Raw genomic sequence first — 23191 nt, 5'->3', positions numbered from 1 at the left:
GAGCTTAGGTGAAAGGCCTGTGTTCAGTAGCTCTGCCTGCTGCCATAATGTCTTAAACACATTTGGTGCTCAGTAAAGAAAGGCACGTTGTTAAACAATGATATATGCCATTTTACCACCTAAATTCTTTTTCTAAAATTTTCACCTGATTGACTTCTCCAGGAAAGAATTTTTTCAAGTTCTATACACAGATTGGGGTTTTTTCCCCCTCAACTATATCATTAATTTTTTTATTCTTTTTTTTTTAAAGATTGGCACCTGAGCTAACGTGTTGCCAATTTTCTTTTTTTTCTTCTTCTTCTCCCCAAAGCCCCCCAGTACCTAGTATATCCTAGTTGTGAGTGCCTCTGGTTGTGCTATGAGGGACGCCACCTCAGCGTGGCCTGATGAGCGGTGCCATGTGTGTGCCTGGGATCCGAACCGGCGAACCCTGGGCGACCAAAGCAGAGCACTCGAACTTGAGCTCTCAGCCACAGGGCTGGGCCCTCCTTAGTTTTCATTTTGAGACCTGTTAGTCTCTCTCATGGTGTTCTGGCTCTGGGTGGGCACCTAATTGACTTTATGTTAATTTGATCACTGGCTTCTCTTTCTTCTTTTTCTTACAGCAGAATGGCTTTTATGACAGCTTGGAGTTGAATATTGGTACTTGGGGAGAATTGAAGAGAAAATCTTATTAGCCAGTCAGAATATTCAGTTACATGAATATGACTTGCTAAAATACTTGCAGTTCCACTAAAATGTAATCACTTTACGGCCTGATTCTCAGTATTTCACCTTTAATAGTTGTTACGGGGGTTTTGAACACAGTGGCAGTTGTTGAAAGTAGTGCTTAGTGAAAAGAGAAGCATTGCTAGGAAGAGATCTAATCTTGCTGGAGAATTTCTGCAGAGGGTTACAGAAGAAGTCATCTCAGCCTTTCTTTTCTGGAAAGCCGTCTGCTGTTCTCTGGAGAGCTGTGGGGGCTGAGTGGTTCCTTCCTGTTGACAAGCAGCAGAGGGCCCCCTGCAGAGCACACGGGTGCCGCCTGCCCAGCACCCAACGCCCACTGCAGTCAGCTGTGGCGTCACAGGATGATTAGTCTCTCCTCTGCACTGTAAAAATGCTTCTTGGGGCTGGCTCCGTGACCGAGTGGTTAAGTTCGCGCGCTCCGCTGCGGTGGCCCAGGGTTCAGATCCTGGGCATGGACATGGCACCGCTCCTCAGGCCATGTTGAGGCGGCATCCCACATCCCACAACTAGAAGGACCTGCAGCTAAGAAGTACAACTATGTACGGGGGGTGGTTTGGGGAGATAAAGCAGAAAAAAAGATTGGCAACAGTTGTTAGCCCAGATGCCAATCTTTAAAAAAAAAAAAAGTGCTCCTTAACCACTTTGTGTTTTTCAGGAGATTGACAAGAAAATGATCCAAAGGATAGAAGAAAGCACAGTTTTTATTTTTCATCATGCAGTAAGCTTTTATTAATATTTTTCATTATCAAAAAACATCTAGAATCTTGACAACTCAAAACTATTGATATCTAAAGTTTTCTATGCTCTGTTTATGAGAATGGAAAGTGGTGAGGAAATAACTGATTGCAGGAACTTATCATTTAAAGCCATAGAAGCATAAAAGATTTACAGATTTATTCCGATTATCTATGCCTACTCCTCCGCAGTCCTGTAAAATGGGACTTGACGTTCGTAATTCTGACTCTGAAACACTTTAAGATCACAGAGTGCCTCTGAATCATCAAAGATTAAATTTGATTCAGGAAGGTGTTATTTGATGATTTTCTTACTTGGTCAAAACTGGCCTGTGTGAGTTGTATGGTCCCTTGAAGAGCATCAGAACGTTAGAGCAAACCAGTATTCCCCATTGCCTGAGCAGTGTGGATAAATAAGCATTTACTGGGAAGCTAAGTTAGACTGTAGTCAAAATTAAAATAGTGGAAACACCAGCATTTAGGTGAAGTGTTAAGCTTTCGTGAACAGAGTCATAGTTCACACTATCCCTCTCCAGCAAAAACCTTCCTTTACAAACAGTAGCATTTCACAAACAGTGAGAAGTCATGACTGTGTGTGATTGAGTTGGGCAGAGGGGATGGTGGTTGAATTTGTTTTAAAAATCGTATGCTTAGTCTTGTTTATTGGTTTGTTTTCCTCACTTTTGTGGGTCTTTTTTAAAAGATGTAACTTTTTGTTTTGAGATAATTATGGATTCATAAACAGTTGTAAGAAATAATAGAGATCCAGATACCCTTTGCCCAGTTTCTGCCAATGGTAACATCAGTGTCACAACCAGGATACTGACATTGGTACAGTCGAGATAGAGAATGTGTGCATCAGCACGTTGCCCTTTATAGCCACCCCTGCTCCCCTCCTGCCTGCACGCCATCTCTAACCCCTGGCGACCACTAATCTCTTCTCCATCTCTATAATTTTGTGATTTCAGAAAGGTTACATAAGTGGATTGTCTTTTTCACTCAGCATAATTCTCTGGAGCTTCTCCCAGATTGTTACGTGTATCAGTAGTGTGTTCCTTTTTATTGCTGAGTAATGTTCTGTGGTGTGGATGTACCATTGTTCGTTTAATCATCTACCTGTTGAAGAACATCTTGGTTGTTTCAGTTTGGGGCTGTTACAGATAAAGCTCCTGTGAACATTCATGTACAGGTTTTTGTGTGAACCTAAGTTTTTGTTTCTCTGGAATAATGCCCACTCCTGTCCCGTAGTTTATTTAGCAGGTTACTTTTAGTTGGATATATAAAGGTCCCCCACCCCTGTTTTCTGCCGTTACATCTCAGATGACAATCTTATAGGTAGATCTTAATGCATATCTGTTTTTATTTCCTTAGTGTAAAGATTTCTAGAAGTGGAATTGAGTATACAAAATTTTAAAGCTTTTATTTGTTTTAAGTACCTCTCCTTTTTTAAAGTTTATTTTTAATCTTTTTAAGTGCATCTAATTCTAGAGCATTTTCATTATCTGAAAAACTCCATACACATCAGCAGTTACTTTCCATTCCCCTCACCCACGGCCCCTGGCAACCACTCATGTACTTTCTGTCTATGGATTTTCCTGTTCCGGACGTTTTGCAGAAATGGACTTGTACGATATGTGGCCTTTTGTGACTGGCTTCTTTTCCTTAGCATAATGTTTTCAAGCTTCATCCATGTCATAGCATCTATCGTACTTCATTCCTTTTTATGGCCGAATAACATTCTGTTGTATGGATGTGCTCTGTTTGTTTTGTTTATTATTCATTTGGTGGTCATTTGGGGTGTTTCCATTTGGGAGCTATTATAAATCGTGCTGGTGTAAATATTTGCATGCAGGTTTTTATGTAGACATATGTGTTCATTTCTCTTGGGTATATACCTAGGAGTAGAATTGCTGGGTCATATGGTAGTTCTGTGTCTCACTTTTTGAGGACCTGCCAAAGTTTTCCACAGCAGATGCACCATTTGACAATCCCACCAGCAATGTATGAATGTTCCTGTTTCTCCATACCTTGCCAACATTTGTTATTGTCTGTCTTTATCCTCTTTGCCGTCCTAGTGGGTGTACGTGGATCGTTTTAAAAGAGAAAGGACCAGAGCTGTTTGGGCAACGCTAACTTGCTGCTGGTTGGCCCTCCTGACTTACCAGGAATGCACGCCGCTCGTGCACTGCTCAGGTTGAGTTCCCAGTGATAGCGGAAGCTGTCTCTGAGCTGTAGAAGAGGAATTACGAAGCTTCCTGACCCTGCAGCCGGAGCACTTGACTTGGTGTGCCGCTCTGTGAGGAGCCCACCCGTTCACGCCCCGCAGCCCTTGAGCCAGCTGGAGGGCCTGCGGAGGCCGGGGGAGGCCAGGGGAGGACCTGCTGGCTCTTTGGACTCTGTTGCTATTTTGAAACAGAAGTTTGCAGAAACTCTTAAGCTGAAAAGTTCCCATGCTAGTTTGTATCGTAGAACAGCAATTGTTTTACTCTTTCACAGGAAAAACAAGTCTTTCTTGGATACTGTAAGATAAAGACTAGAAAGGCTTGTGGTTTTCATTTTCATGAAAATTCATTGCAGATCATACGCTGCCAAAATGGTAGCTTTAAAATGTATTTTTTAAAAAATCCACTGTGTGGTGATTTGCAGGACCCAAGGTTTGGACATAGTGGGGTAACCAGCTCTTCCCAGGGGACCCGGGACTTTCCTAATTTTTTTGTTCTTCTAGATTTTTGCATCCCGGGAAAACCCCCAAGTTCCAATAAGCCAGGACAATGGTGCTCCCTAAACCTGCAGTAAACAAAATGGCTCTGTTTGTTGTTTGCCCAAGTTACTTAAAGTCCCTGAACTTCAGCTTCCCCATCTAGAAAATGGGGGTAATTCCTTATTGAGTCTTCGAAAAGCTGGGTATACAATAGACAGTGTTAGCCCCTTGTCTGCTAAGCTTCAAGCTAGTAATAAAAGTGTTGGATTGTTTTCAAAAACAAATTCTGTGCTTTAGATAACAAGCCTTTTTCATTTCCTTCCTAGATCCAATTAAATCGGGGCGGGGGGGGGTGGGGAGCATTTATTTTCAGCGCCATGCTTCTCGTTGGTACCTGGATTATGTGTCTTAACCAAAAGGAAAGCTAGCAAGGGGAAGAAGAGTCGACTTTTAAGAATCTCTTCCACCAACCCCACTGACCTTGTTAATTTCTAAGCCTTTTATCTATTCCTGAGTAACAAAATATTGCAAAATTTGGTCCCTTAAAACAGGAAACATTGATCTCACTGTCTCTGAGGGTCAGGACACCCAGAGAGGATTAGCTGGGGCGTTCTGGTTTAGGGTCTTTCATGAGGTTACAGTTGTGGCTGCAATCATCTGAAGCTGCCTGGGGCCAAAGGATTCGCTTCCAAGCTTCCCTCAGGGGGTCGTTGGCAGAGGGTCTCAGTTTCTTTCCACACTGGCCTCCCCAGAGGACTGCTTCCCCAGAGCTAATGATCTGAGAGGCAGAGAGAGAGAAACATACTGCCTGACCAGGGTGAAAGTCACAGTGTCTCCTATAACCTAATCCCAGAAGTCACATACCGTCCCTTTTGCTGTGTTCTGTTGGTCACACACACAACCCTGGCTCGATGCAGGAGAGGATCATTGGGGACCATCTGTGAGGCTGCCTTCCACAGGTACCAAGTTCACTCGGAGAGGCCTTGACTCTAATGCAGGTAATGCGGCTAATAGGAAGTGGCTCGGTTTAGGACTGATGATAACAGGGCCCACGTCTCAGCCAGTGTCCAGACTCTTCCCATGCCCACCTTGTCTCCGTGCAAGCAGTATATGCGGTTGGCTGTGGCCACGTATGTGACATGAGGTTTGGCAGCTGCAGCCACTCATTGGCACCCCATGCTGCTCCAGTTCAATATAATTACACAAGTAGTTCCTAAATTCCTTCTTTGTGCCAAGAACAGCTGCTGGGGATTACAGAGAGCAAGCTGGATATGTTCCCTGGCCTCAGTGAGCTTTACAAACTCGACCACCGCTGATGGCTGGCTCGGGAAGTGGGGACGCGGTTAAGGAGTGTCTTCTACTGACAGTAGTATTTTTTATGACCACATTCCAGAATAAAGAGCTTGCTCTACTTAATGTGGTGGTTCTATGTGGTGGGTCCTCTGTAACACAGTGTTTGAAAGATAGGAGAACTCATCTCCTAACTTAATGGGGTTTTATTTCAGCTTGAGAGATTGTTGGAAAAGAAATGATTTTTTTTTTCCAGCTAGTGGACTTAGAGTAAACAGGGAATTGTAACTGGGTTTGTGGGAATGAAACATACTTTGTCTTTGACCACCATCCTAGTCCAGACCCTGTCATTGTGATACAATCCGTGGATACTGTCTGGGTGACCAAACTTCGGGAGCTTCAGGGGATTTAGTTAAGAGTCCAGAAGCCTAATTTACATATACAGCAGTGAGTGGTTCCCAAGAAGATGGCTTCTCCAAGTTACCTAAGGAACTTGTCTTTTTTTTTTTAAGATTTCATTTTTTCTTTTTCTCCCCAAAGCCCCCCAGTGAATAGTTGTGTATTTTTAGTTGTGGATCCTTCTAGTTGTGGCATGTGGGACACTGCCTCAGCATGGCTTGATGAGCGGCGCCATGTCCATGCCCAGGATCTGAACCCGTGAAACCCTGGGCTGCCGAAGCAGAGGGCATGGACTTAACCATTCAGCTTCGGGCCTGGCCCCGGAATTTTTCAAAAAGACAAATTTCTCAGCCTCGAGACTGTTGAATCAGAATTTCTAGGGGTGGGTCCTAGAAATCTTTTTAAAGCTCTTGAGTGATTCTGAGATGCAGAGACATTTGAGAATCCATTGGTAAGAAACTCTAAAAGGCCTGCAGGCATTCATTCATTCACTCATTCGTTCATGGTGTCAACCAGTAATCAACAGTCTGCCAGGCATAGATCCAAGCTCTCTGAGTACAAATGGGACTATCAGAGGCGCTGCCCTTGAAGAGCTTAGAGCTTAATGGGGGTTGTGAACAAAGGAACAGATAATTACAGTATAACCAGTAATCACAACACTTAAAAAATAAGCCTATAATTTTGTCACCAAGTGAGATAGCATGGAAGTGATGATGTGCATACAAGAACGAGGCCAAGGAAGATTGTCGCTCCGTTTTCCAACATCTTCCCATCTAGGTCTGAATTACAGAGATTGCTCACGCCTTTATTACCAGGCATCATGGGTGAATACAACTGGTTTTAGTTCTTGTTTTTTTTTTTTAACTTGATAATATTATTTAAAATTAAGTTAATTCTATATCTTATTCTCATGGATAAAGTTATAAGAACTCAAACAATATTAATAACATACTGTCACCATCCTCTTAACAATAAACATGTGAAGATGCTCCCTTGAAAGGCCACATGGGGTATTTTAAGAGCAGTAGGTCATAGGGTAGAAGACCTAGGGTCAAATTTTAGCTCCACCCAAGCTCTGTGCCCTTTGGCGGCTCAGTCACTTCTCCAATTGTAGTAAGTGAATGAATTCATTGGGCATCTACTTTATGCTGGGAGTACAAAAAGGTGTCAGATCCAGATGGATTTCTGCTCTGTACTATGGGTGGTGGGAACACTGATCTTGTCTTCCACTCACAGAGAGGTCAATGACCAGCATCCCCTTAATATTCCAGAGGAATTTATCTAGAGATTCAAAAGTCCCTGGATTCACGAGTATCATTATGCCATGAGATTCCCTCCAAAGTGGAAGAAAACACAGCTGTGAAGTGTGGATATATATGAGCAGGTTTCATTGCCCATGAACTTTGCAGAAAATTCCGATTTATGGCTTAGCAAAACTCTTCATTAACATTGAATGTGAAATTGGTCAATACCAAAAGTTTTTGTAATGATGATAATGGAGATAGGTTTGCAGCACTTCCTGTGTGCCATGCACTAAGTATTTTACGTATATTAACTCATTTAATCACATGAGGAAGGGAGAGTAACTTGCCCAAGGTCACACATCTAGTAACTGGAGGAGCGGGGATTTGAACCTGGGCTGTCTGGCTCCAGAGGGTGTGCTCCTACCCACTGCTACACCAGAGTGATTGGCCCACAGGTGTCTTTGCATACTTCTTACTACTTTGATTTTTAGTAGGGCATGGGTCATGTCTGTCTTTGTCACTGTTGTTTTCTTAACAAGCAGTATACTGCTTGGCACATGGTAGGCATCCATTAAATATTTGTTAACTCAGTGAGTCAGCGCCTTTCGAATGACTGGTGGCGTGAACAGCGGTCATTTTGAGAATCACCGGGAGTGCAGAAATAAAACTGGCCATGGGGCTGACCTGAGCCCGGCACTCATGGGTCTCTTACCTTGTCTCACTGCAGCCTTTGGGGGATTAATTAGTTACTGTCAGCAAAGCTCGCTGTGAGAGCAGAGTTCTAAGTCCGTTCACAGCAATCCGGCCTTCGTCTGCCAGCAAGGAGCATTCTGTGTGTAGGTTAGTGTTGTCTTTTTCCAAATGACGGAGCGTGCTTCCACCCAGGCAGAAGTCATCACTGGCTCTTGTTCTTCCATTTTCAAGTAAAAGTTAAGTCATCATCTTTAAGGTAATAAAACTCTACAGGAGTAATTTTCTCCAGTAAACTCCTTTCCCAGTGCTTGCTGGGTAAGTGGATCGGTGTGTGGGATCCTTGTCTGTCCCACCTGAGGACTAGGGAGGAACTTTGAACTTGACGGTCCGTTCTCTTCTTTAGCTGTGAGTAGGAATTCGCCTAGAATACTGTTCTAGGATCGTGTTAGTCTCTGCTCACTGCTGGAAAAACCGTCCACATCGGCGTTTCTTCCTTCAGGAATATAGAACCTTCCTAATCTAGAAAAATAAATCTCTGTCTCTTGAGTGGGGAAGAAACTGTTGCATGTTTAAGAGGGGTGTGGGTGTGTGTGTTATCGTTTTGGTGTTTGTTTCTTTTGCACCTTGTAAAATGCCTTTGCTGATCATGTAACAGACAAGACTAGAACATTTCCATTAGAATTCCAGATCACCAGCATGGGGGAACTTTTCCCTGAGGAAATGCCTTCTGTAACTAGGTTTAGTCCTTGTTCTAGGAAGCTGCCATGGTGGGCTCTTGAGTGTCAGTGCTTAACACTGTTTTCCCTCCCTTTTGTTTTGTAATAGCAGGCAAATCTCCTCACTTGTAGTGTTACCCACAGATAATTGTTGCACGCATTGAACAAATGGGAGTACTTGCTGTTCATGAATTTGGGCTTTAACCGAAATGGTACAGAGTATGTTCCTATAATACCTGAGAACATAAGTATCCAAGTCATATGAAAATAGAAATTGCTGTGTGCTAAATGAGTTGTCCAGCCAGCAGAACTACAAGAGGCCGAAGGGGAGCCTCTAACCTGTACCCTGGGCCTGGGAGAAGGGGTTGGAAGTGAAGACAAGGAAGGGCAGGGAGGAGGCACCACAGGTAATTCACATCACAAGAAAGCCACGGTGGTGCCTTGCCCCTGCTTTAGCAAATGTCCGTCTCCAGCCATGGTTAAAAGAGTGCTTTTTAAGTAATGGGTGGCAACCAAGGAGCTGGAAGATTAGGGCTTCTCTTTTAACCTGTCTAATCTTATTTTTGTACAAATGCTGTTGCAACACGTACATTTCCCCCCAGCTTGTCCATTATACCAGAATAAGGTCGTTCGGCCTCCTTTCACCACGGAGCTACCCTGTAGCCGTGCTTCTGTGCGCATCAGTGCTCTCGTTTTCCAGTTACTTATCTAAGGTCCCGAACAGGGCTGTGTTCTTTTTCTACGCGTATGATGGATGGTGGGAGAAAATGCCTCCGTCGGGGTACACTCGGCCCTCTATATCCACGGGTCCTGCATCCATGGATTCAACCACACGCAGATTGGAAGGCCCACGATGATTGCATCTGTACTGAACGTGTACAGAATTTTTTTTCTTGTCATTCCCCAAACCATACAGTATAATAACTATTTACGTCGTGTTTACATTGTATTAGGTATTATAAGTAATCTAGAGATGATTTAAAGTATACGGGAGGATGTGTGTAAGTTATATTCAAATACCACGCCATTGTCTATAAGGGGCTCGAGCATCTGTGAATTTCTTATCCTGGGGGATCCTGGAACCAATCCCCTCGGATTCTGAGGGATGACTGTATTAACAAGAGTTTGTTATGCCTTTGGAATGGAGGTTAGAAAGTAGGGGAACTCTCCGAGGAAAAAAGAGTAAGCATGGGTTCCTGGGCTGTCAGAATGACGGTACCGCTGTCGATGTGGCAGATAATTTCTCTTGAGCCAAGATTTAATCTGAGTTACATTATTTAGATGCTGACATTCGAAAAGGATTCTGTTGTCGATTCACTTTCATATGTGAAAGCTTGTTAGTACTTAGATGTTCTTTCCTTTGTGGTCTCTATGACAGTGTTTTCTGTCTTAAAATTTCTGAGCAAAGTGTGGTTGTTTTCCTCTCATTCCAGAGCTGATTTTCTCCAACCTAGAAAAACCTTCCAAGAAACAGCGTTGTGACTACCAAATTAACACACCATATAACTTTTTGTGTCACCGGCCGCCAACCTGGAGACTGTTCCCGTGCCCGCTTAGCACAAATTGACTGTTAAAAGGGAGGACTGGGTAGGAGAGAAGAGCAGATGGCGGGAAATTTCCTCCCGACCGCTTGTAGCTGGTCAGCTCAGCTCAACTGACTTATTTTCAGATGAACTGTGAGAATTCAAAAAATAAATAAGACAGGATGCGATGAGGAAGTTATGCTAACCAGAAGGTAAATGTCTGCAATAAACATCTTTTTAAGCCAAAAGCAGGGTAACTTGACTGATTTCCTAGGAAATGGGCTTTCAGAGCAAGCTGCCTGCTCCCTGCCACCATTGCCTCAGTGGCAAGAAGAACCAAACCTGGGCTCTAGAGAGCTTTCCTGCGAAGCTTTAGAGTGAGCGGACTGGTTCTGGGTTTAGGAAATTAACTTTCTTTACTATACTAAGTTTCTTTTTTTAATCTTGATGTCTTTTGAAACAGGTTTACTCTAAGATCCCAGTCCTTTTCATTTGCTGAGCAGCCTTCACACTTTCTCCTGCTCCAGATAGAGATGGCCGTGGTGACTAGCATTTGCATTTGGGATAGATAACTTCATCCTGAGAATTGTGATGGAGGCTGCTTACTGTGCCATCTCTCGTTCACGCCCCCACCTTGTTCCATTGCCCCCCCCCACACACCTGTTCCCCATTCTCTCCCATTTTATTGTCCCTCCTGGGAGCCAAATGGAAGGGAAGAGGGACTGCTTTGCCGTAGAGCTTATTGTAGTGTCTTTGTTCAAACACGCCTTCAGCGGACTCTCTTTGATCTTAGATCAGAGTGAACACTGATGCCTGTTTAACCTCCCGCGGACCATCCACCTGGGCACACTGCTCCTGGAGAGAGCTGGCTGACAGATGGATTTTTCCACGTGAGCAGGGCTCTCTATGGAGGATGCGGGTTTGCCCTTTTGTGCTTTGCTTGCGTCAGTCTTCCAGGTTTCTGTAGTTCGTGTGTGGTAGTTCTGACCTTTCTCCTGAGTTGAGCCTGAGGCTCATCTCTATCCTGGAGCCCTGAGGACGTGTACCAGCCACTTGCCCCGGGATACAGAACTCATCCTTCACTCAAGTGAGGGTGTGCTGACTCTCACATCCTCTTTTAATCTAGGGTAATTTAGAGAGAATGACCAGCTCCAATTAATTTTTTTAATGAGCTACTTATGATGAGGGACAATTATCATACAGCTGGGTGGTTACCAGAAACACACCAGAATTTCATAGTGGGAAGTGGCTTTCAACTAAGAGTGTCTTTTGGAAAATGTGCATGAAAGAGGAATTCTTTAAAATCTCTTGTAATTTCCCTGCCTTTCTTTTCCAGCCCTGTTCTGTTTTCATTGTCATCATTTTCTGTGTGTGGCCTTGAATTAGTGAATAGCTTTTGGATACTGTTATGGTTGGCTTTTTTTTTTTTTTTTTTTAACAGATCCTTTTAGTCCCTGTCAGGACCTGTATGTCTGGGAAGTCCCGTAGATGGAGTGGGTGTCACAGACTCCTGGTTAGAGAGGCTGGGGAAGCGATGCTTGGCTTGGTGTGAGCATGAAGCTGGTTCCTGGGAGGTGCCGACCATCCCCAGCCATGTCCCTTTTCCTGTCTGCCTGTGGGGAATCAGCCAGATCAAAGAATGGCTTATTCTTTTGCTGCATTTAGGACCAGAGCTCCCCTTCCATGGGCCCAGCGCCTGGGCTTGGTCCCTGCTAGTACAATTGTACAGAGGCAGCTGTGTTCCCACTTGGCCCAGCTCGCCCAGGCTGCCTGGAGGGTGACTCAGGTTGTTAGGAAGTGAGATCACTGGCCACACGCAGCTGGGAAGGTGGAGGAACCGTAGCGGCCAGGCAGGCTGCAGGCTGGCAGTGCGGGTAGACCACTTACACAAAGTAGGTCATGCCGTTCCCACGGTTCCAGATCACTAGGCAAAGTGTCCGGTTGTGCAGAGCCCTGTGCCCTTTAGAAAAGTACAGAAGAGTGTAGCTCGGCCCACAGGCCACTCAACAAGTGCCAGTTCACCAGCCTGGCAGGTAAGACGTCATTGCCGAGACCTCCTGTATGTTACCGGTCACAGCAGATAGGCTCTGCCGGGCGGTGGGGGAGAAGAACAGGGTGCCGCAGCAGGCTGCAGCCGGGAGATGGGGCACGGTGCAGCAAGGGCAGTTCACGATCGGCACCTTCCTCTCTTCCCAGCCTGGTGGCCGCTTGCTCTCTGCAGGTTGTGCTGTGTGATTGGTTTTTACGGACCACTACAGAGCGAGGTCTGGGCCGCCACGCAGCACGTGGAAGGCAGGCAACCCGCCTCACTGCCCACCCACCATTCCAGCCCTGCCTGTGGTCCTGGAGCCTGCCCAGTCGCCTGGCCTCGGGGCCATAGCACCCACCTACGCCTCTAACTGGAGTGCCCTTTCTCTTGATGGACAGGTAGCTTGCTCTCTCATGCAGGTCTCTGCTCTGGTGTCACCTTCTCAGGGTGGCCTTTTCTAACAGCATCTTTCAAAGTAAGCTTCTGTGCCGTGACCCCATTAGCCTGCTTTATTTTTTCTTGCTTAACAGTTACTTTACATACGTACTATGTGTGTGTGTGTATTTCTCCCCCAGCCTGCAGTATCCCTCAGGGCCTTAGTAATGGGCACCTGGCAAGGGTGTGGTATGAATGAAGAAGCGAACACGTGGTGTCGAGGGGCCTAGGTACATGGCTGGCCAGACAGAAACGTGACATCGTGCTGAGTGAACGACGAGAGTAAACCTTTGAAGATGTCTCTTAGTAACCGGTGTGGAAACAAACAGCCCTGTCTGAGAACATTACGGTCCATGTCCAGTGGGGGCGTAGTAGGGAGAGTTTGGGGAAAACACTTAGCCTGTCTGAGTCCAGCCCAGAATCAGGCCTGTGATTCACAGGTCAGGACTGTGCTGATTGCCCTGTGTTCCAGGGGCCTCCCCTCTACCCGTCCTTTCCTCCTTTTCAACATAGGCATTTCAGGAATCACGAGCAGCCTCTTTGAAAATTATTATTTTCCACGTATGTTCTTTTAGAGAATGTTTTGCTAGCTATTTCCTATGTTCCTAAGTTTGGTTATGAAAAGTTCTGTGAACCTCAGAGAAGAATTCTCAAGCTGAGAAGAAGTGCTGAGAACAGATGTGCTGTTATTGACAAGATCCCCTCCCACTTGCTTCTGCAGAGAACGCGTTCCGTCTCGGAAGATGCAGGAGTGCTCCTGTGCCTGCCAGCTTCCGAGGGCCTCAATTCCAGATTACTCAGGACAGATGGCTTGTAACAGAATTCTCCGATATCTCAAAATACTGCATTCCACACTCTCTTTGGTCGCCTGGTGCTGGGCCCAGCACTCTTGGACTGAAATTTTCCTTCTGTTCCGTCAAGCTGCTTTTCTGGTGCCGTGATGTTAGCCTGGGTTCTCAGGCTGAGCTCTGTCCCAGGCATGGTTGTCCTTGTAATAACAGGTCATTTATAGCGATTCCTGGGCCTCATTTTTTTTTTCCAAGTCCATGGATGATCTTCCCCCCAGTTCCACCCCACAGGTCTGTTTCCCATCATTTTTAAACATCTCTTTACTCTTGTTTCAGCTTTTCTATATCCTCCTTACATAGAAACCAAAACTGGTTCCGGCCCTCTGAAAGGCCTCCTAGTTAAAAACTAGAATGATTACCTTACTGCTTTTGCCGGGTATTTTCCTGATGTTAGAGCCCAGGATACGGTGACTTGCGTGTTGTTTTCACAGCTTGGTATTGACTGTGTAAATACGGTTTGTTGCAGTGTGCATCAGTCCAGCACCTGCTCACTTGCAGACTGGATTTTGGTTTTGGTTGACCGCGCCCAGCTGCTTCCCCATCGTGAGTGTCTAGTTTGTTCTGGGTCTCCAGGTATGGTCCTTTGTGTTCCTCTCTGTTTGCCAATCCTTTGTTCACAGCAAATGCTTGCTATTTGTGTATTTAATTAGTACGTCCATCTTAGCCTTGTCTTTCTGGTTTAGATAATGTCTCATACCAACAAGTCCTCTCTCTCCCGAGATGGTATCAGCTCCCCCATCCTCCACTGCTGTCCCCCAGGGATGTTAGGACTTGAGGCGGACACTGTGGGTTGTCATGACGACTGGGGGCTCACTGATGGCATTTAGTGGACAGGCGCCAGGGACGGAATGCCAGCGGTGTCCCAGCTGGGAAGCACGGGCAGCCGCAGATGGTTGGCACTGTTCATTATGGAGTTGGACCTCTGGCAAACATACTGTAGGAAACAGTAAGGGCTTACTCTGCATACCAGCCACCGCTCTTGAGGACCTGTGTGTATTGAATCGTGTGATCTTCTGAACAACCTAAGAGGCAGTTTCTTTACTGTTTACCCCCATTTTACAGATAGGAGGTTAAATAATTTGTCCAAAGTCACATTTCTAGTAAGTGGAAAAAATATTTCAAAGCCACATTGTCTGTTAGGGAGCTCAGCATTGAACCACTCAGTCACCTGCCAGCCTGTTCTGCCTCACACCTGCTCTCAGCCCCTTTGTGCTTAATACCTGATTATTCTACGTTTAACGTGACCATTAATAAACTGTGTACTCCTCTGTAATAGCAGGATCTAGATTTAAAGTGTCTTCGAAGAATCTGTCCGCAGTGGGCAGCTTGTCCATCAGTAATTCAGTCCAGTAGTCATGGTGTTCATGACTTTGTATGTCCGTGAGCTGTGTCTTTATTCACTTTTTATTGGGGTTCAGAGGACCCTGTGCCCTCCATATATACTCATGCGACAGGGACGCATTCTGAGAAACGCGTCGTTAGGTGCTTTTGTCGTTGTGTGATCACAGAGTGCACTTACACACACCTAGCTGATATAGCCTACTACATGCCTAGGCTCTCTGGGACTAATCTTATGAGACCGCCGTCATTTACGTGGTCAGTCGTCGACCAGAACGTCATTACGCAGTGCATGGCTGTGCATGGCCTACTGTCCATCACGGATGAAGTTAAATTGTGTTAGAGTGATTTCAATTCCATAAAAACATGACTATTGTTTTCCAAAACTTGCATTTGCCAGATGATTTTCAATAGATGATGAAAAAATTAGATACCATTAAGTTATTTTTTAACTGCAGGACTTCTCATAGCCTGTGATAGATGCAGCATTTCTTATTTAAGGGTTGGGTTCTTCTTAAGAGGAATTCTGTTGAGGAAATGCAACGCTAACCAATTCTCTTCTAGATGTTCTAGAATTTCTGTCCCCTCAAGAGGTGTCAAGTCCCTGGAGGAGAAAAATGGCTCAAGACCAGAGTGGCCTTCAGAGTACAATTTGTCTAAAAGATGTTTAATTTTTGAATATCAGAAGTGATCTAGTGCTGTGGTTGTGTAACTATGGAGGGACAGAGGTGACATACCTAATTGTTGGCACTTGGATGTGTGGGTGCTGGTGGCTTCCTGGTTTCCAGCCATGGGTTGAGGGAGTCGTACCCTCCTCTGTTCTGTCCTGGGGCTGGACAGATGTCAGGACAGAACCCTACTACCTCCTGCTCTCAGAGTATCTTTGATGGCCTTACCATCTCTGTCTCACAACTGGCTGGATTGGCTCAGTTGTGACTACTGCAACCCTTTGGGTAATTTCCTGGATAAAGTAGTTTATCCTAAATTAGCCAAAGAATGCGAACACTTCAGTGTTGCAAGCCAAGGAAGAGGAGTAGCATTAAATGATTAACAGCTTAGTTAATAAAACCGATTTTACCATTGCTCTTGGGACGTAAAATACTTGTGGTTATTTCTATGAGAGTAATGACCAGGAAAGTTGAAAATATATGCCTCCCAACTTTAATGTAGGGAATGTCATCAGTATACAGATGCAAAATGCTGCGCTCCCCTCTAACTGTAATTCTTAAACTGGGGGGAAATGTAGGGAGCTATAAAATCCTAGAGCCAGCCCTGGTGGTCTAGCGGTTAAGATCTAGCGCTCTCACTGCCATGGCCCGCTTTTGTTTCCCATCAGGGAACCACACCATCCATCTGTCGGTTGTCCTGCTGTGGTGGCTGTGTGTCGCTCTTGCTGAAAGCTATGCCACCGGGATTTCAGACACCAGCAGGGTCACCCATGGTGGACAGGTTTCAGCGGAGCTTCCAGACTCAGACAGACTAGGAAGAAAGACCTGGCCGCCCACTTCCAAAAAAATTGGCCATGAAAACCCTGTGAATAGCAGCAGAGCATTGTCTGAAATAGTGCTGGAAGGTGAGAGGATGGCCCAAAAAGACCGTGCAGGGTTCCGCTCTGCTGTACTCGGGCGCTAGGAGTTGGAATCCACTTCACAGCACAAACAACAAATAAAATCTTAGAAGGCAGAGATAGATCTATAGCTACTAATATGAGACCGTTTCTAAGACGTTTTATTAAGATACACACTTCTCAATATCACAGTGTTTTTTCTAAGTTTCTTTTTCCTGTGACCTCTCACAGTAAGAATATATTTTATATCACAGCTGAGTACATCATACTTATAAATATGTTCACTAAAGATTTATGAAACAATATTTATTCGTTCTCACTAAGGGTAGGGCGCTCTGATCAGGATCAGTTTGTTATTATTTGTAATGCTAAGTTCACTCGATCATCTCCTAATGGACTGTAGTCCACAACTGTAAAAAACACCCATTAGGCATGACCTCTTTTGTGCCCAAAAAGAAAAATCTCTAGAAGTGGACCCAAGAAATGTCACCATCAGGTTCCTTCTGACTGAGGCCCTTAGGGAGTGTGGTTGGAGGGAAGTGATCAGATTTTTTTACCGCTTCTTTTTATTGTTAATATGTGAATTTTTTACTGTGGACGTTAAGTATTTAAAAACAATAATTAATAAAAGTAACAGGCAGAGGAAACCAACTTTCTCTGTGGCATTCCTCTCTCCGAGGAGGTTGTCTGTCTCTGTTGTCTTACCTCAAGCTCTGGTTCTTCCCAGAGGGGCCCCTCCCCGCTCTGCCCCTGTCAATCCAGTTCTCTTCTCCCCACTGAAATTTCAGCTTCGACGAAGGAGTTTTTATGGAGCTGAGAAAAGAAGTTCAGAAAACTGGCGCTTCATTTATAAAGTGAATTCACGGGTTTGTGTCTTTCCTTTTGATTTTCAAATTAGAACTAGCGCGTACGTTACTTCTGTGAGTTAAAAACAAAAATCGTTTGAACATGAGGAACTTAATCTTGTCCATAGCATATTATTTGAAAACAATTCGTTTTTGTTCTTTTGTGAAAAAATACTGTATAAAAAGCATTTTGAGTAGAGACTAATCAGTGTCTTTTTTTCTTAATAGGTTTTAAAATGGAAAATTTTGATGCATCACTGAGTCCCTATTTCAGGGCTTTGCTGGGCCCCCGAGGTAAGGCGTTTTTCGGTTTTGCTCACCTCTTCACCCACCAATTACAGCTACTTGTAAATATTGCATGAAGAGAGTCTAGAAAACATTAGCATTTTCTATGATGAAAGTAACACTTTGTCCTGGATACCATGGGGCTTGGAGAAGTCCTCTGGTGGTCACTGAAGGGGCGATGTCCCCTAGCTGTTGGAGCAGAGCACAGCTGCTGTGTCACTCTGCTGACTTTAGCTGGAGATCAGTCCGTAAATCTGGAGGCTGGGAATGCCGCAGGGTCATCCTTACCCGTGGGATGTTTTCCTCAGTCCTGTGTGTCTCCAGAATGCACTGCGACAGCAGGAGTTGAAAACTCTGCCCCTTTTACATTTTAAGGGCTTTTTAAAGTCCTTTCACGTTTTGTCACATCAACAGGTAAATATATACACCTGAACTCACTTTTTATACTTCTCTTAGTCTTTTATTATCTTTTAGGAAGTAAACCAGCTCCATTTTTGCCTTCTTTTAATGTCATGTATAATGTCTCATCTATAAAGAAGGAGCGTTTTAGGTTCACAGAAAGTTTCATAGAAAAACTACAAGAGGCTTTTAAGGAGATGAAAAGACTCTCAGTTTCACCCATGATTTTTAAAATACAAAAGAAAACAACAAAAGGAACTTCAGCTATTAGTACGGCACAGATGAAATAATATGTTCGATACCGTCTGTGCTAATAGGATGTGGAGAAAGAGTCTAAACTGATGCAGCCTTTCTGGAGGGTGTTGTGTCTCTTGTTGAAATTAAGATGCTCATGCCCTTTGACTCAGCTATTCGATGACTCCAGCTGATCTGGATCAGTTATGCAAAGCTGTGTGTAAGGATGCTCCCTGTAGCCTTGTCACATAGCTGCCTGATTCATCACTAATCATTTTCCTTTGTTTTCCAGATACCAGAGTAAAAGGATGGTTTCTTCTGGACAATTATATACCTACTTTTATCTGCACTGCCATATACCTACTAGTTGTATGGCTGGGACCAAAATACATGAGGACGAGGCAGCCGTTCTCTTGCCGGGGAATTTTAGTGGTGTATAACCTTGGACTCACATTGCTGTCTCTCTTTATGTTCTATGAGGTAGGTCAGGGGTTAGCACAGGCTTCCTCTCACTTAAATGTCCTCAGATCGCTATCCTGAATTGTGTTCCTAAATGAAGAAAGGCGGGTGCTTGGGGTCGGGAGAGAACTGGGAGAAGCGAGTACATTAATGCATTTTGAATGTGTTTTGAAATTGATTTTTCAAAATGCCAGAGTTGTTTGTAGAAATATGCCTTCTACAATATCTAAAAGAGAAGGCTTTACTATTGATGCTTCTGTTATTTACATTTCTTATTATATTCAGAATTAAAATAAATATTTCAGAAATACTCTGATGCAGGTAAAATGCGGAGTGGCAAGTGAACAGTGTGAAAAACAGATCTATGAGCATTTTATTATTAAGCATTTAATAAATGCCTGGTTCTCATTTGGCAGTGGGGGAGGAAGGAAGTGGGTGGTACGTGTGTTGGGGGTATGTTTGTGGTAAGTGAGCCCTCTATCCTGATCCGATAACTGTCAATAGCTTTGAGATTTGACAAGTTATTTTTTAAAAGCTAAGAAGAGTGGATAGAGAGATGCACGTTTAGGGTTTGAATGGTCTGTGTAAGTTCAGGCCAGATTATCTCGTCTGTGTAACTGGGATGTTGAGAACCAAATGTGATGATCTCAAGGGCAAACGTTGTAGCTTGCCTAAGAACGAAAGACAGTTGGAATCTACGCTTCTGTCCTGCCTGTTTTGCGCGGTACAGTGATAGAGCCTGTAAAGCTGAAGCAGGAGGAAAGCTGCCTCCGGTGGTAAGCTCCATCTGTGTACGTTTTTAGGGGAAGGATTGCACCTCTCAGGCTTATGACGCAGAACTGTTGCTAACTCTCTGGGGTGGAGAACTAAGCCATACGTAAAGTGAACACTTTCAAATACTCCTATTTAGATGTTTAACCTTTTATTGTGGCTTTAATTCTCCGAGGAGTAGTAAAGATGATAAGGGGAGGAGGGGAAGGCGAGAAATCAACATCAGTCTTCCAATTAGTGTTTAAAGAATGAGTTCTCCATCAGCCTCAGGCTGTCTCCTGTCTGCATGTGGTTGTGTGCGGGCATGCACGGGGGTATGTAAGCGAGTGGAAGACACCCTGTGTGTCTGCCCGAGAGCTGCGTCTTATTGTCTTATTCTCCCATATGTGTTTCATAAGCCCAGGTAGAGATTGTATGATTAGAATGATAGATACTGCTACTATCACTCTTTGATGCTTGACATCCTGTGAAATGCTTACAACTCCTTTTTTGCTTTTTTCTGTCCTGTTCTAGATTGAAGGCAGTTTAAATTAGCCTCCAGCATGGATATGGCAGGACTGGAGGCAGGGGCGGTACACAGGAGTGACTCCTGGGCCCGGCACTGTGCACGTCTCTCTGTGTTCAAGGGACGGAACCGCAGCCAGCTGTCAGGTTTTCAGAGCGAACTGTTTCCTTTCCCATAATTGATAGATGATAGAGTCATTTGCCTAAGAAGGCTTTTATAGAAGTTATGATTAAGCATAGCAATAGTCTAAAGAAAAAAATATTTAAGATTGTTAAATCTTATAGAACTTAAGATTCTGCCTTATATGTTTCTCAAGCCCTGGAGATCCAGCTGTAACTTCATAATTTAGCCTCTGTAAAGAAGAGAAGGAAATTGCTGTATAAATTGCTGCTATGTGCACAGGAGCGAATTTGGGGGTTCCAAACACATCGTAATAGATAGTTCAGATTTTCCTCTGACAGCTTGGTGAGAACAATAGAAGATGTTGAGCCGTGTCTGAGCACTGAGTACGGAGACTTAAGAAATACACAGAAGAGGAAACGACATTTCTGCTTCACAATCATTCCTTGAATTAAATCAGGTTTATAAAAATAGACGCACATCAGATAACCCTGAGTTGAAAATGAGCCCTAGGACTCCAAGTTAGATGATATTTACATTTGATTTTTGTCTTTTTTTCCTGTACTCTCATAAACTTGTCAGTAATACTGTTAAGCATATCCTTTCTCAAGCTTTAAATTTCTTTTTAGCTACCGATTTTTCTTTTTCTTTTATTTTTTTAAAGATTGGCACCTGAGCTAACAACTGTCGCCAATCTTTTTTTTTTTTTTTTTTATTCTTCTCCCCAAAGCCCCCCAGTGCATAGTTGTAGGTTCTCGTTCTGAGTGCCTGTGGTTGTGCTGTGTGAGATGCCACCTCGGCGTGGCCTGGTGAGCAGTACCATGTCTGCACCCAGGATCCAAACCTGCAAAACCCTGGGCTGCCAAAGCGGGGCGCACGAACTTAACCACTCAGCCACGGGGCCGGCCCCTGAGTTTTCTTTTTAAACTTAGTATTTATATTCCATTGAATGGTAAAGCCTAGGAAAGCAGTCACTGAGTTTTCCAACAAAACAAACTGAGGTGACCGTGGAGCCCCATTGGGCCCCTCATTTCACAGAAATGTCCCAAGAGTTGGAGCCGTTTGCCTGTGGTCACACTATTGGCATGGTCATGGTTATTAGTCTTTTTACTCTCCTGCTTATCTACATACCTGAGTCTGTAAAGAATTTTAAGAATAAATATGTAGTCATTGATATTTTTGTTTATTTAATCCTGTGTCATGAATTCACAGCTGCCTTGGCGAGTTGTAGGTTAATAATACAAATAAAATTAACTGTCACTTAAAGGAGACGAGGAGAAATCTTGAAAGAAGGGAGAGAAAGAGGAAATGAAAAGAAAGTCATTGAAACGTAAAAGTTCCTAGAAGAAGGAAAATAAGTAAATGACAGTTTTAAAACTGTGAAACGGAGTTTAAATTATAAAAAAAATGTAGACTTGTTCATGGTTTATGCACTTGGTAGAAAGGAAATGAAAAGACGTGGCGTTACTTGTAATTCTCGTGAACCTAGTGCTTATTTCCAGGAAGAAGACCAAAAAATCCCTGATGAGAAGTGTACTTGAATGGTGGGATGTTTTAGACTGAAAGTACAGGACTCTGCGGCAGGCCTTTTAGCTTTTACTTGTTACATCAGGTGTTGTCTGAGATCACAGTCAATGCTGAAGGCTCAGAAATAAAAGTGAAGTTACAGAAGAGAAACAACTCAGTTTGCATTCGTTACTCAGCTTTGGAAAACTGTGTCCTCAGAGCAAACACAAAAATCTTGTGTGCCTTTCTGCCCCCTGAGATTCAGGGTGTATTTTATTTGAGTAGAAGCCCCATGGTTTTTTCAAACTGTCCACATGTCTTTCCCCTTGTCCCCAGCCCCAGACTGAGAATCCCCACCTACCTGATGCCGCATTGTGGCTTTTCCTCGTCAGGTAGTATGAACCCAGGCTGGGCTCCTCTTTCCCCTGGCCCACCCAGCCAGCTGTCGGAGCCTCTTCCAGCTCCTTTGTGACCAGGTCACACGTGGGGTTCCCACACAGCTAGCTGCTCTGGCCTGATGTGGAACTGTCGTGTCTGCCCTTCCCTCCGCGCCTCTGGCCTCTTGTCCCCCTAAGCAGAGAGGATCTAAGTGCTTGGTTTGCTGGGGTCCAAAGGGGACTGTGTCTGTTGACCCGCCTGAGGGCCGTGCCCTGACCCCGGGCTCATCGGTAGCTGCTGGGAGGCCAGGGCAGTTCTGCATGGCACACACGGCTTTAAGGGAGAGTACTGCTAGCTCTGCCCTCGGAGGGGACGCTGAGCCGTCCTCGCCTGCCATTATGCCCAGCTCTGCCCAGACCCCCTCAACACCAGGTTCTTTGCTCCTCTGGACCTTTCTCTACCCCGTATAAACTCCACCTTCCTTCCAGACCTCAGCCCGCCTGGGTTTGACCATCTGCATCTCATTTTTGAGGACTCTGCTCCAGCGTCAGTCCCTCTGGGAAGTCAGGAGAGCACCGAGGACTCAGCACTGAAGCTCCAGAGCAGAGACTTGTCAGCCCCTTGGCCTGCCCATTGTTCCTGGCTGCCCGGGAATGTGCCCTCCAGCCTTCACCTCCACACACAGGTGGCTGGCTCACAGGATGGCTGTGATTAAAATGCCGCTTCCACACCTCTTTCTTCCCATTGTTAGTATGGCTCCACAGACGTATCCTGAACAGTAGCATAGAAAAAGCAGCTGCCAGAACCACCGCTGGACTTGAACAAAGGGAAATCGCAGGTTACAAACAAGATTGTTTTTTGAGTATTTGTATATATTCCCCCGCAGTTAGAACTGTATGACGTGACTAGTGTGAGAGAGGGATCTCTCCCTCAAACATTCAGAATGTTGAAAATGTGATTTAAAACAGCGATTGAGAGCTAACTGGATGAGTGGATGTGGATTGGCATAGGTCCAAAACACATTCTTTCTTTCCCTTTGCAATTTTTATTTTAAATTTTGATTTCGGAACTACTTCAAAATATGGAAAATAAAATCATAAAAATAGTGACTACGTACCTAACAAATGTTGACACTTATTATTGGCTTGAACTTTTTGTTTAAAAAAGAAACATTACTTAAGTGCATCTATAGTACAGCCCCATTCCAGGCATAACTTTCTTCGAAAGTTCATCTGTTTCTGCTCTGGATATGTTTTTATACTTCTTACTATACATGTATGTATATGTGACAGTATATGGTATATTCTGAGGCAGGTTTTTTTGGTACATAAATGGTATATTGTTTCTCCTCTTTCAAATAGCTTTTTATAGTCAGCAGTATATTTTGAGATGAATCCATATTGAATCTTAGAAATTTAACTCGTTAGTTTTAACTTTTCTGTA

The 23191-nt window shown here is 44.3% G+C and overlaps 1 protein-coding gene across 10 annotated transcripts in view; it reads left to right on the top strand.

The window, feature by feature from the left end:
* ELOVL5 (ELOVL fatty acid elongase 5) overlaps nt 1-23191 on the top strand; it is a 68422-nt gene that overhangs the window by 26854 nt on the left and 18377 nt on the right. For 3 of the 10 annotated variants that reach the window (XM_070586228.1, XM_070586226.1, XM_070586235.1), the window contains 2 exons: nt 17320-17385; nt 18302-18489. In XM_070586228.1, coding sequence (XP_070442329.1) covers nt 17328-17385; nt 18302-18489 — 246 coding nt within the window. In that variant the 5' untranslated portion in view covers nt 17320-17327. Of the gene's footprint in view, nt 1-1384; nt 1448-11834; nt 12063-12112; nt 12457-13812; nt 13915-17319; nt 17386-18301; nt 18490-19752; nt 19891-22236; nt 22434-23191 lie in introns of those variants that run through there. The other 7 variants (XM_070586232.1, XM_070586229.1, XM_070586230.1 and 4 more) reach the window with 7 other exon arrangements.

This window comes from Equus przewalskii, chromosome 19 (genome assembly GCF_037783145.1).
Source record: "Equus przewalskii isolate Varuska chromosome 19, EquPr2, whole genome shotgun sequence".
NCBI classification, from domain to species: Eukaryota; Metazoa; Chordata; class Mammalia; order Perissodactyla; family Equidae; genus Equus; species Equus przewalskii.
The sequence above is the reverse complement of the archived record's forward strand: the minus strand, read 5'-3'. Positions and strand labels throughout refer to the sequence as shown.